This window comes from Notamacropus eugenii, chromosome 1, assembly GCF_028372415.1.
Source record: "Notamacropus eugenii isolate mMacEug1 chromosome 1, mMacEug1.pri_v2, whole genome shotgun sequence".
In the NCBI taxonomy this organism is placed as follows: Eukaryota; Metazoa; Chordata; class Mammalia; order Diprotodontia; family Macropodidae; genus Notamacropus; species Notamacropus eugenii.
The window spans coordinates 633,685,495-633,698,315 of NC_092872.1; the positions used below are offsets into that span (position 1 = coordinate 633,685,495).

A 12,821-nucleotide genomic window follows, 5' to 3' on the forward strand; every position below is an offset into this window, starting at 1 on the left:
ATTGTGAGAATAAAATGAAATACTCCATGCACCATGTAAATTCTAGTGACCATCCTTATTATCACAAATAGAAAGCACTCTGCAAACTACCAAGCACTTTATCGATGCCAGCTATTATTATTTTAATAAATGAATAAAATTTGGATTGAAGACGAAGCTCCTGGCAGACTACTTATACTCCCTGATGAATCTAGAAGACTGTCACAATGAATTCCTCAAAGGACACCATCCTCATAAAGGATCCTTTCAAGCGTCTATCTTCTGTTCCTGAGATCCAGTGTTCTTCATTCAGAAGTACAGGACATTCTACTGGGGGACTGATCCCTGGGCTCTCAACATAATCACTGTGCTATTAACACTGTCCCTCCTGGAATAGCTGGGCTGAGTTAGCGGGCTCACCAATTTGGACTTCCAACTGGATCTTTTTTGGAAAGGGAGACGTGGGAAAACTATCTGCCAGAAAGAGTCAGGCCTGTTTGGAAACACGGTCCTAAAAAACAGGCCTATTACCTTCCCTGCCTCATGAGGTGTGTATTCTCCATTTGTGTGGACTGGACCTTTCCTCACTTCAGCCTTTCCAATTCTTGTTCAAGCCTCTCCTGGAAATTATAACAAAAAAGCTGCCATGTCTTTTAGCATTCCATGTGCAGAAGTGAGTGTCCATCTTTCTGTTCTCACTCTTTATGCATAACTGGTTCATCTTCTTTCCTAGTCATCCAGCTCTCTGATTGCATTTTTATTTCTTTGTAAATCATTGCTAGTGATGTGCTAAAAGCTATTAACATCCCTCTGCCCCCCCAACCAGTCTCAACCATGTTTCTTTCTAGTACCCCTTGGGCTTCTTCAGTTTTGATTCTTTTGATCTGCAGAATCCATAGCCAAAGCACAACATCAGCCTTGTGTTTTTAAAAATGGGGTTTTGTGGCAGCAATGGGCTTGGGATCTCTGAAAGTGCTGCTCAATATCCCAGTGGAAATCTAGCCTAATTTCTTCCTCAGGCAGAGAAGACTTTCCACAAACTGAATAAAAGCTCCCTTTGCTCATCTGTTGGCACACTGCCACCCTCACCAACCAGCTCTTTGTGGTGAAAGCAGATGCATCGAACTTGACAAATGGAGCCATCTTTCCTCAGGAGGACCCTGGAACCCGCTCTGTTCTTCCTGGAGCCTATTATTCCCAGAAAGGCTCATCAATAGTACTATGTGATCTGGGTAAGTGGAGTTGCCATCTGGGTGTCCTCTGAGGTTGGGTTTCATCCCTTGGAAGGGCCACAGCACCCAATCACTGTGCCACCAAAACTCAGGAATTTCAAACATCCACAATAAATCTAAAAATGAAGCCTGGCAGACTTAGGGGTGGGGCGGGTATTTTTCTGCCCAGTTAATTTCAATTACCCTATGACCTCAGATGGCAGAATAAACGCATTGATGTTCCATCCTGGAAACCAAAGATAGAAGGGCAAGAAGAATCAGCCTTCAAAAGCAACCCTATGGAGTGAGGACATTTTAATTACCAAGCCATGGCTAGGCAAATCGACCTTACCAGATAACAGGAAAAGTGAGGCATATATACCCAGACACAACTCTGCTCACAGAGGCAGCTGCCACCCCGGAAGGAAGGGGACCTGTCTCTGAGGAGCCTGCATGTGCTCCTGTTCCTGTGTGGGTATCCCTGCTAGAATCTTAATACACAATGGAACTAATAGATTCCATGAGTCACAGAGGGATTTTTAAAGCTATCTAATCAGACAGCTATGACTTTTCATAGGTGACACATGCTTTCACCAGGAAGTTTGATGGGTACATGCAAGTCTCTAAGACATGTGATGAAGACAGGAAACATCACGGACATATCCTTCATTCACACTATTTCTTGATTTCATAAAAAAAATTCCTGTTATTCCAGGGCCAGGACCTCATCCTGATCATAGTTCTATATTGACCAAAGCAGTTCATTATTTTGTTCCCTCGGCTAGAACCTCACCCACTCACCACCGGAGGTGGCATGCCCATTCCCCTGATGAATTTCTTTTCTGATTATGTATCCCAATTCACCTCATATTTTGGAGGGCCTTGTTGGCTGTTCTTCAGGTCAAGAACCACTTTCAAACAACTTATTACTCCCAGGCTTGTTGAAAGAAGAACACATATATTTCCAAAAACACCTCTGCTGTTATTTTCTCATTCCACTCAGATAAGTGGTAATCCCCATTCCCTACTGCAAAATTCTCTGCAGTAAATCCATCCATTTATTCACCTAAGACACGCCCCTTCCAAGTAAACTATAGTTTTTATCCAAAGTTCTTTCTAGCTCCCACATTTCATACCCCCATGCCTATGTTAATAATAATAACTAATATTTACATAGCACTTACTGTGTGCCAGACACTGTACAACTTACAATTTGATCATCTCATTTGATCAGCACAACAACCCATTATCTTTATTTTGCAGATGAGGAAGCTGAGGCAAACAGAGGTAACCGACTTGCCCAGAGTCACACCTCTAGCAAGTATCTAAGGCCAGATTTAAACTCAGGTCTTCCCAACTCTAGGACCAGCACTCTATCTATTATGCCACTTAGCTACCTCAGTGTTAGACTTTAGTAAAATGTAGACTACTTAGAATGATATACAGATCATTCCTGGAAGTGATCACAGAGACATATAAACAGAGAGTTAATTATCATTGCTCCCCTGAAAGTCTGAAAAGGGTTGGCTAGATATGCTCTTATAAGCTGTCCTGGAAAGCAGAGGACCACAGTTTTGGGCCCTGCATAATCACTCGGGCTATAAGCCTGGAGACCATTCCATAAAATATGAAACTGAAGATATTTATTTTAACTTGAAGAGAAGATGTAGGCAGGAAAAAGGACAACTTTCTTCAAGTGTTTTGAGGGGCTGTCACATAAAAAAAGAGATCAGAACAGGGATCAATCAGTTCTGCTTGGCCCCAGAGGCCACAAAGTAAATGCAGGATGCGCAAATTTGGAATATCCACCCCAAATATTCACACGGACTATCTGTGCCCAGCCAGCCTGTGGTAGAGCATTCCAAGCTCTTATTGGTCTGATCAGCCACAGTCGGACACACTGAAATTTCACTTTACAATGGTGATGTCATTTTGGTCCTCTTCAAAGACGAAGAACAACCAACCAACCAGTAGAGGGGATACCTGGTTGAGCTAGTATATGTTGGATGAGGTGACTTCTGAGTCCTTCCATTTCTGAGATCCTAGGGAACTTTAAGATAGTGCTTTCTCCTGCCCGTATTTCTACAGAAAGGGAAGCTAGGTGGTGCAGTGGATAGAGTACTGGGTTTGAAATCAAGAAGAGTCATCTTCATGAGTTCAAGTCTGGCTTTTGACACTCACTAGCTGTGTGATCTTGGGTGACTCACTTAATTCCACCTCCCTCAGTTTCTTATCTGTAAAATGAGCTAGAGTAGGAAATGGCCAACCATTTCAGGAACCCAAATGGGGGTCACAAAAATGACATGACTGAAACAACTGAACAACAACATTTCTATAGGAGCCACTGGCATTTTATCAGCTGTTTCTAGACAAAGTACCTTCATACTTTAGCTTGCTAACTTAGTCTTTATAGTTGGTCAGTAGTTTTATCATCATAGAAGAGCTACTAGAACTGTAGCAGCAATGGGGCTGGTTCTAATCTCTTACTGACTTGGAGAGACACGGGCCAAGCAATCATTCCTTTGTGTTGTCCCCCAGGTCAAGAGATTCCATCCAGACAAGCAAGCCTCAGCCTGAAAGGTCAAGGAGTCCTTTCATGGGGAAGAGTACCTATAAGACCTTATCACAGCACATGGATGTGGAGGGGAAGATGGATGGAGAGGAAATCACCCGCACCTCTGCTCTTCTAAATGCTGACAAATATTTTAAAATTAACTTATGTTTAGATGAAGATGGTACTGAAAAAATGTGAACTTTGCGCATGTGAAGCCTTGGTTCTACATACAGAAATATCTCCTCCCATCTCAGAACAGTGTACTTTGTACCTTCTCTTACTGGACTTTCATACTCTGCCTTTGATGGGTCTTAGCTTCTGTACTAAATTGTAGGCCCCATGAGGGTAGGAATTGTCAGGGGCTGTTGTCATTACACAATTACAACAGACCACTTCCCATCACCCCTGATCTCTCCCCCCCTCTGAATTCATAGCACTTACTGGCTGAACTCAGTTCCATATTACTACTTTCAATGAAGTTTATGCTTCAGTCAAACTAGATCACCCTCTGTTCCCCAAAACCCACCATGTGCTTTTTGTTCTGGATACCTCCTATTCTTGGAATGCCCTCTCCTTCCCTGGTTCATCTCTTGAATTTCTCTCTATTTTTTAAAACCAAACTCAAATGCCACCTTGGACATGAAGTGTACAGTTACCAATAATCGTTTTCTTTAGACCTTATGTAGCACTTTGTTCTACTATTCTCTAAAGTTCTTATCCTGTAGTTTATATTACAGGATAATCTGTAGTAATTTGTATTAGGTATTTGTGTTTATCTCTTATCTCCCCCAATAAACTGTAAGGTCTCTGATAGTGAGGGATCATAGTTTCCTTCAAAAACTGTCTCTCTCAATGCAGTGCCCTGTATACAGTATGGGTTAAATAAATGGTGATAAAAATGAGCAAAGGACACATCCAGAGAAAGAATTACCGAGTCAGGACGCAGAATAAAGCAGACTATCTTCTCTTTGTGAGGTTTGGTTTTGTTCAGTATTTCTCATGCTTTCTCCCATTCGTTTTAATTCTTCTATGGAACATGACTACTGTGAAAATGTGTTTAATAAGAATGTATGTATAGAGTCCATATAACATTGCATGCCATCTTCGGGAGGGAGGGGAAGAGAATTAAAAACTTATCAGAATGATTGCTGAGAACTAAAAACAAATAAGTAAATAAATTTGAAAAAAAAACGTTTGTGGAAAAAATGAATGATGAATTAGTATTTCTTAAATTCAATAAACTGAGCATTTCATAATTGGTTCAATATTGGCTTGGAGAATACACATTCTGGCAGGTTTTTTTTTATACCTTCAAGATGTTTGTGAAGAAATATAATGCGCAAGGTGTATTTTAGCTGGCAGACAGTTCCATTCCCTATCTCTGCTCCCCACAGCTGGAAGGAAGATGAAAAGAACGGAAGCACGTACTTGGACTTATTGAGGCTTGCTTCAGCCGCAGCTGCCTGGAGCAGTTGAGTTGACTGGCTGGCAGGAACTCCAAAAACAGCGCTGTGGGTTACATCACTGAGGATCCTCCGGTGGCCGGCCCGCTGGGCTTTGGGGGATGATGGAGGGGTGAGAGATCCCAGCTTCTGCCCCTGGATGGCAGGGGGTGGGGCGGTCTGAGCCTTTGCTTGCTGTCTTACTGGTGCTTGCTTCTGCTAGGAAAAGAGAAGAGGAAGAAGAAGAAGGAAAGAAAAGAAGAAAGAACACTGTCTGAAAACTGACATGACGACTTAACAGCCAACTTCGGGCAATAAGCCTCCCCTCCTCCCTTTCTGCCTCAAAATGGCTAAATGGCCTCTGAGAACATCAAGTGTGGTGCCAAGACTGGCAGTTGATGGTGTATGAATGTGAACTTTCTCAAGAAAACGTTATAGGGTAACTATGAACAATCATTTAGCCAGTCTACTAGCATTTATTAAGCACCTACTATGTGCCAGGTGAGGTAGCTAGGTGGCTAAGCCAGGAGTCAAGAAGACATTGACTAGCTCTGTGACTCTGGATAAGTCATTTAACCCTGTCTGTCTCAGTTTCTCATCTGTAAAATGAGTTGGAGAAGGACCATGCCAGTATCCGTGCCAAGAAAACCCCAAATGAGGTCGTGAAAAGTCAGACAGCCTGAACAAAAACAGAATGTAGCTTCAATATAAGAAATCTCAGTTAAGTAAGGAATAAAAACTTGGAGCCACAGGCACGCAAATAACCATGTCACAAGTAGGACTCTTGCTTTTCTCTTTGTAGCCTTATTACCCAGCACATAACATACGTACAAAAATGTGGAGTTGTTGAGTTTAATTGGAACTGGGAGGGCCATTGGAGACCATCCAGTTCAACTCCATTTTAGAGATGGGGGAAACTGAGACCCAGAAAGGTTAAGTAATGTTCACTTTCATTTTAATAGCATTAATTAAATACTTTCTATGAATTAGTCAATTAACAAGTATTTATTAAGTGCTAACTATGTGCCAGGCATTTCCTGCGGAATTCAAGAGCAAAGAATAAAATAATTCCTACTCACAAGAAGCTTACATTCTAATGGAGACAAGAAGTACATATAAAAAATTATATTATATGTGTGTACATGTGTATATAATTGTACACATAAATACGATAGCCAGGAAACAAAAATACAGAATGTTAGATCTGTAAAGGACCTTAAGGATAATCTTTACAGAGGAAGAAGCGAAAGCAGAGCAAGGTAAAGTCATTTGTTCAAGATACATTTTGCTTCCCTGATGGGGCTCCCACACAAGACTGTGGGAAGGGAGATGAGATTTCTCTGAAATGAGAGGGAAGGCGCTGAAAAGAAACACAGTCCTCTAACCTTTCCTTCACTGGAGGTCAGGGCTGCTATGTTCATTAACTGCAGTCTTTCAGCTGGAATGGGAATAAGCAGGACGCCAAGGAGAAAAAAAAATAAAGAATTGCTCACAGCTAGGCTGATAACGCAGGGACTCAGACAACGCTGGCCATTTTTATTCTTCAAGTCTAAATAAAAGGCATCATGGAGTGGAAAGAAGGCTGGTCTTGAGTTGGGAAGAGCTGAGTACAAGTCCTGTTTCTGACACACACTGTCTGTGTGACCATGAATAAGTCATTTCACCACTCAGCATCTCAGGCAACTCTCTAAGGCTATAAGTTACAGAGGAGTAGCTGCTCTGAATCAGTGGAGGGATTTTGCGTACTTGGGAGTTTCCTATGTGGATAAAAATCACATTTCACAGCTCATCTTTCTTTACCTCTCCTCATCCCCATAAGAAATAGTCAAACACTAATGTAAAAATGTGTTTAACAGGAATGTATGAGTAGAGCCCACATCAGATTGCATCCTGTCTTGAGGAGGGAGGGGGAAAAAATGTAAAACTTATGGTAATGAATATTGAAAACTAAAAATAAATAAATTGGGAAAAAAAAAGGAATGTTCAAACCGTCACTGGAGATCAGGAAAAACAACATTCAGATGGCTGAACAGTCCTAAAGTCAAGATAGTTATTCCCTCCATTCATTCATGTACTTATTTATTAAGCAGCTACTGGTCCTAAAGCACTTACTATGGAATATTGTACGGGTGACTAATCCTTCTATTATGTTATAAGCTCCATGAGGGCTCTATCTTATCTAAAATTTGCTGTGTCCCTCAGTGGTTCCCAAGAAAGTGTTCTGATTAGTTGTTTTTCACTTGTTTCAGTTATGTCTGACTCTTTTGACACCATTTGGGGTTTTCTTGGCAAAGATACTGAAGTGGTTTGCTATTTCCTTCTCCAACTCATTTTACAAATGAGGAACTTACTATGGGTTGAGTGACTTACCCCAGGGTCACATACCTAATAAGTGTATGAACCCAGATTTGAACTCAGGTCTTCCTGATTCTTGGCCCAACATTCTATCCATTGTGCCACGTTGCTGCCCTCATCTCAGTACACCTTACCCTTGGTTTGCCATCTCAGTTTACAATCCTAGAAGGTAAACTCGGAAAGAAATGGGAAGGCTAGAATATTCAGTGAACCAAGCCAGTCTATCTAGGGACATGGAATGGAGCACTTGCTGTTTTTGCAATCAGAAGCCTTGGGTTAACATATTGGATTTTTTCCTTATTAGCTATGTGACCTTGGGCAACTTATTTAACCCTCAGGCCTCAGTATCTCTTTCTGTAAAATGACTCTGTGGTCCCCTCTAGCTCTCATCTATGACCCTGTGATTCGAAGATTCTTTATTCTTACATTGGAATAGTCCTGGAGAAATTACCAGGATATTTGCAAGCATGCATGTGTGCGTGTGTGTGTATGTGTATGTGTGTGTGCATGTGTACACATATTTGTCTGTGTATACTCGGGTATGTCAGCTGCTTTAATGACAAGTCTTTTTTGATTCTCTAGGTATAATACTTTCTCTTCTCACATCATGGTTGGTCTAATATATATTTATCTTGTAATGTACCTAGTTACTTACACAATGATTTCCTCATTAGAATGTGAGCTCCTTGAGCAAGGAATAGTATACCTGTCAGATCTATGGGGAAGGTAAGAATTTATGACCTAACAAGAGACAGAGAGCATTATGAGATGTTAAAAGGATAATTTTGATTACATAAATTTTAAAAGTTTTGCACAAACAAAACCAATGTATTCAAGGTTAAGGAAAGCAGAAAGCTGGGAAATAATTCTTACAGCAAGTATCTCTGATAAAGGCCTCATTTCTCAAATATATAGAGAACTGAGTCATAGTTATAAAAATACAAGTTATTCCCCAATTGATTAATGGTCAAATAATAGGAATACACAGTTTTTAGATGAAGAAATCAAATCTATGTATAGTCATATGAAAAATGCTCTAACTCACTACTGATTAGAGAAATGAAAATTAAAACAACTCTGAGGTACCACATCAAAACTCCCAGTGTAGGACAGAAGAGGAATTAGGCTGCCTACCAAAGTGAAGGTCTACAGAGCCGTTATGCTGACCTCATTGTTGTATGCCTGTGAAATCTGGACAGGATACTAGAAACATGAATAGTTTCCATTTAAATTGCCTAGGAGATTCTGAATGTTACCTGGCAAGATAAGGTACTGGACACTGAGGTCCTTTTTCGAGCTAAACTGCAAAGTACTTAAACTCTACCACAGAGAACGGAGCTCTGATGGGCTGGTCACGTTGTTCAAATGCCAAATGTACATTTGCCTTAAAGACAATTTTATGGAGAATTCACCCAAGGCAAGCACTCAGAGGGTGATCAGAAGTGATATAAGAACACTCTCAAGGTCTCTTTGAAGAACTCTTGAATTGATTCCACATCATGGGAGACACTGGCACAGAAAAATGCTATCCACATCCAGAGAAAGAACTGATGGAGTCAGAACGCAAATTAGAGCATACTATTTTTCATTTTACTTTTTTCGTGATTTTTCTTTTGGTCTGTTTCTTCTTCCATAACATTACTAATACGGAAATATGTTTTATATGATTGTACATATATAACCTATATTAAATTGCTTACTGTCTTAGTGAAGGGGAGGGATCATAGAAGGAGGGATAAAATTTAGAACTCAAAATTTTAAAAAATGAATGTTAAAAATTGTTTTTACATGTTATTGGGAAAAAAATAATATATATGTATATGTATGTGTGTGTGTGTGTGTGTGTGTGTGTGTGTGTGTGTATAAATAAATAAAAATGTGAGTTTTTCAGGTCAAGAACTGTTCTACAGCCTGTGTATACCCCCAAAATTTAGCAAGGTAACTGGCACATGGTAAACAATAAGTGCTTGCCGATTAACAAAGCAGAATTCTTTCAGCTACAGGCTTCTCTGTCTCAAGGAGTTGATGATTTGAAGTAAGGCCTCATAAGCTAATATACAATTCTGGTATCAATTAAATAGAAGAAAAGCCAAGGTATTGTGGGCCTGGGTTCCAGTCCTGGATCTGTCATTTGCAGTCTTGCAAAGGTCATTTTGGTTCTGTGCATCTCATTTTTCCTCCTTTACAAAATGAAAACTGAGACTAAACTGTATCTAGGGTCCCTCACGAAGCTATTCTCAGGAGCTCGAAGTAGCTATTTTCCCAGTTTCACACAGTGGAGACAAACAGCTGAATAAAATCAAGAGTAACAAAAATGAATCCTAGCATCTAAGCACTTGGGGTGACCTCACTGGTCATCAAGATGAGCTCACTATCAGTCATCAGCCTTCCAACTCTATTTCAACATGTTTGGTATGAGGAATTGAGCCAAGATATGTCCAGATAAGAGACTTCTTGAAGCATTTTTTAAGCTACTGCACCCAGAGTCCGGAATTAAACTCCTCCTAGAATTCCTCATTATGTTGTCAATTCACTAAGAACTGTGCTAGCAGAGTGTAAATCCTGGTAGGTCCCTACCACACCAGATTACGTACCTGTCCTCCATGTAATGTGAAAAGGCTCACCTCCAGGACGTGCCAGCCTGGCACAGAAAAATGCTATCCACATCCAGAGGAAGAACTGATGGAGTCTGAATGCAGATGAAAGCATACTATTTTTCACTTCACTTTTTTCTTGATTTTTTTCTTTTGGTCTGTTTCTCCTTTCACAACATTACTAATATAGAAATATGTTTTACATGACTGTACATATATAACCTACATGAAATTGCTTACTGTGTTGGGGAAGGGGAAGGGTTAGAGAGGAAGGGACAAAATTTCGAATTGAAAATTTTTAAAAATGAATGTCAAAAATTGTTTTTACATGTAATTGGGAAAAAATAAAATTTACATATATGGATGTGTGTACGTATATCATCAAGCCCAAACTGATGATCTTTTTTTTTTTTTGCCCATCTACTAAGGCATAAGAAGATTATGATCTGCATAAGGAAGGGAAGGGTCACACCCACAAAATCATGACTGTCAATATCATGAACAAGAAGGGGTCTTTGAAATCATCTAATTCACCCCTTTCATTTTGGAGAGGAGGAACTTGGAGCTCAGAGCAATTCTGTGACTTTGTTTAGGTCACAGAGCTACTCAGCAGCAGAACTGAGACTAGACACCAAAACGCTGACCAATGTCTTTCCCCTGCTCCAAACTGCCTCACACAGATGCCCAAAGTCACATCAGTAGTTAGTGGCAGAACTGAGAATACTAATGATGATGATGATGATATTACTGATCGGTTTTAAGATTAATAAAGTGCTTGCTCCAAAATAACCCTATGAAGTAGATAGCAAAAGTACTGTCATTTTATAGATGAGAAAATTGAAGTTTGCGAACGTCATATGGCGGGTCTAAGGTCATATATATAGTTAATTAGTGCCAGAGCCGGACATGGAATTTAGGTTACTGAAGCTCTTTCCACTTTATTTACTATGATTTGACTGAGGTTACCAAATTTCAAAGTCAAAAACTAAGTCCCAAGTCTCTATTCTAGGGTCTCATTAATTGTTAATACTAACGCTTCTGCTGCATTCTTAAATGCATTTGTTCCTTGTGTGCATTCCTAAGCAGATCTAAGAGTACACAAATGGGTGTGACTTTCCATGGGTCACAAAGAAAACCACCCCAGGATTGTCCAGGACTGGATAAAAGTAAAGAGGAAGTTGGATTTTATTTTTTTATCTCCCCCTTCTGTCCCAATTCCTAGTCAAAAGTAATTTAGTCTTCAAAGTAATGCTTGTTCACAGGCAAATAGGAATGTGGAAGAGGTTTGTAATTCATGCCCAACACAGCTGTAAGAGGGGCATGAAGAGGATAACCTGTGATCAGAAAAAGATGACAGAGGATAACAAGTGCATGACCAAGAGAACTTGATCTCTAAGGCAAAGACAAAGACCCAGCTCATCCCGGATAAAGCCTTGTATTCACAGTCAGTGGTGGAAGAGGCACCCCAACGTCATGGAGAATGGAACATGACATCCGAAGACCTAGGTGTGAAATCCCAGCTCGCTCTTATTCTGCGTGCCCAGGAGCTAGGTCTTCCTTTTTTTAGGACTTCGGTTTCTTCATCTGTATAAGAGGCATAATGACAGCTATTCATCACTGGGGTGATATGAAGAAAGCACCTTATAACATTTAGATTGCTACAAAAACATCTTATTGTTATTAAAACAACACAAGGTCTAGGATGTCTGGCGTTAGGATAGTGCTAAGGACTCAAGCCTTGATGTCGACCGAGGGTTTTATTTGATGAATGGGAGGACACTTAAATGAAATGCCTACTATATGCCAGGCACTGTGCTAAGTGGCAAAAATTATTTTGTCTGAAAAATAAAAAACTGAGAGAAATGGTACAAGCCAGAAACAAGCTAAAAGCAGCTGATAGGGAAAGAGCAGGATGGAGACTCTATAATTTACAGCTTCATCATGGTGACGCTAGCTTTTATTGGAACCACAGAGTACTATTATTGTTTTTGCGAGCATTTTCTCTCAAGAGTCCTTGGAGCAGAGACATAAATAAGACCCACTGGACATCAGTTTGTGAGTGTGTGCATGTGGGTGTGCATATGTTTGAGTGTCTGCACATATATATGCATGCACTGTGCACATGTAGCATGTGCATTGGGCAGAGTTTGCATGTGTGTATATGCATGTGTGTATGTGTGTGTCAGGGTAGGGGAGCTCTCCCAGAGAAGTCCACAGGAAGCAATCAGGGGCTGGTCAGGATGACCCAGCAGCACCCAGTGGGGAAGTGCGATGATGTCATAGCCAGGATGACAAGAGATCCTGCTCCATAGTCTGAAGTGGCAGGTGGCAGGATACACTAATAACGTTGTAATGATGATAAACAAAGAGATGGGATCGCCTCTCAGCGCTTGTTTGAATGAAGGCTGGAGGCTGGCCATGGTAGTTATGCTTCTAGGGAGGGGAAGAAAGAAGAGAGCGCATAGTATGCCTTGGTAAACAGAAAGTCCTCTATTTTGGGGGATTTGGGTGGGGAATGGAGCTCTGCTGTGCACTGCAGTTTAGTCATTCTGCTATGTGCTACAAGTCTGCTCTGCATAGATTCTAGTCAGAGCCATGTGAGCCAGTAAATTAGAGAAATTCAGGTTTTCTTTTATTGCCAAGGAAGCACCATGTGGAACATGGCCACAGACTGATTGCTACTAAG

At 40.6% G+C, this 12,821-nt stretch overlaps 1 protein-coding gene across 19 annotated transcripts in view; it reads right to left on the reverse strand.

Annotated features, from left to right (window-relative positions):
* The window catches only part of AAK1 (AP2 associated kinase 1), a 335,873-nt gene that overhangs the window by 58,731 nt on the left and 264,321 nt on the right, over window positions 1-12,821 (reverse strand). For 16 of the 19 annotated variants that reach the window (XM_072635329.1, XM_072635330.1, XM_072635338.1 and 13 more), the window contains one exon: window positions 5,173-5,405. In XM_072635329.1, the coding sequence (XP_072491430.1) occupies window positions 5,173-5,405 (233 nt within the window). The remainder of the gene's footprint in view (window positions 1-5,172; window positions 5,406-12,821) is intronic. The other 3 variants (XM_072635343.1, XM_072635331.1, XM_072635348.1) reach the window with 1 other exon arrangement.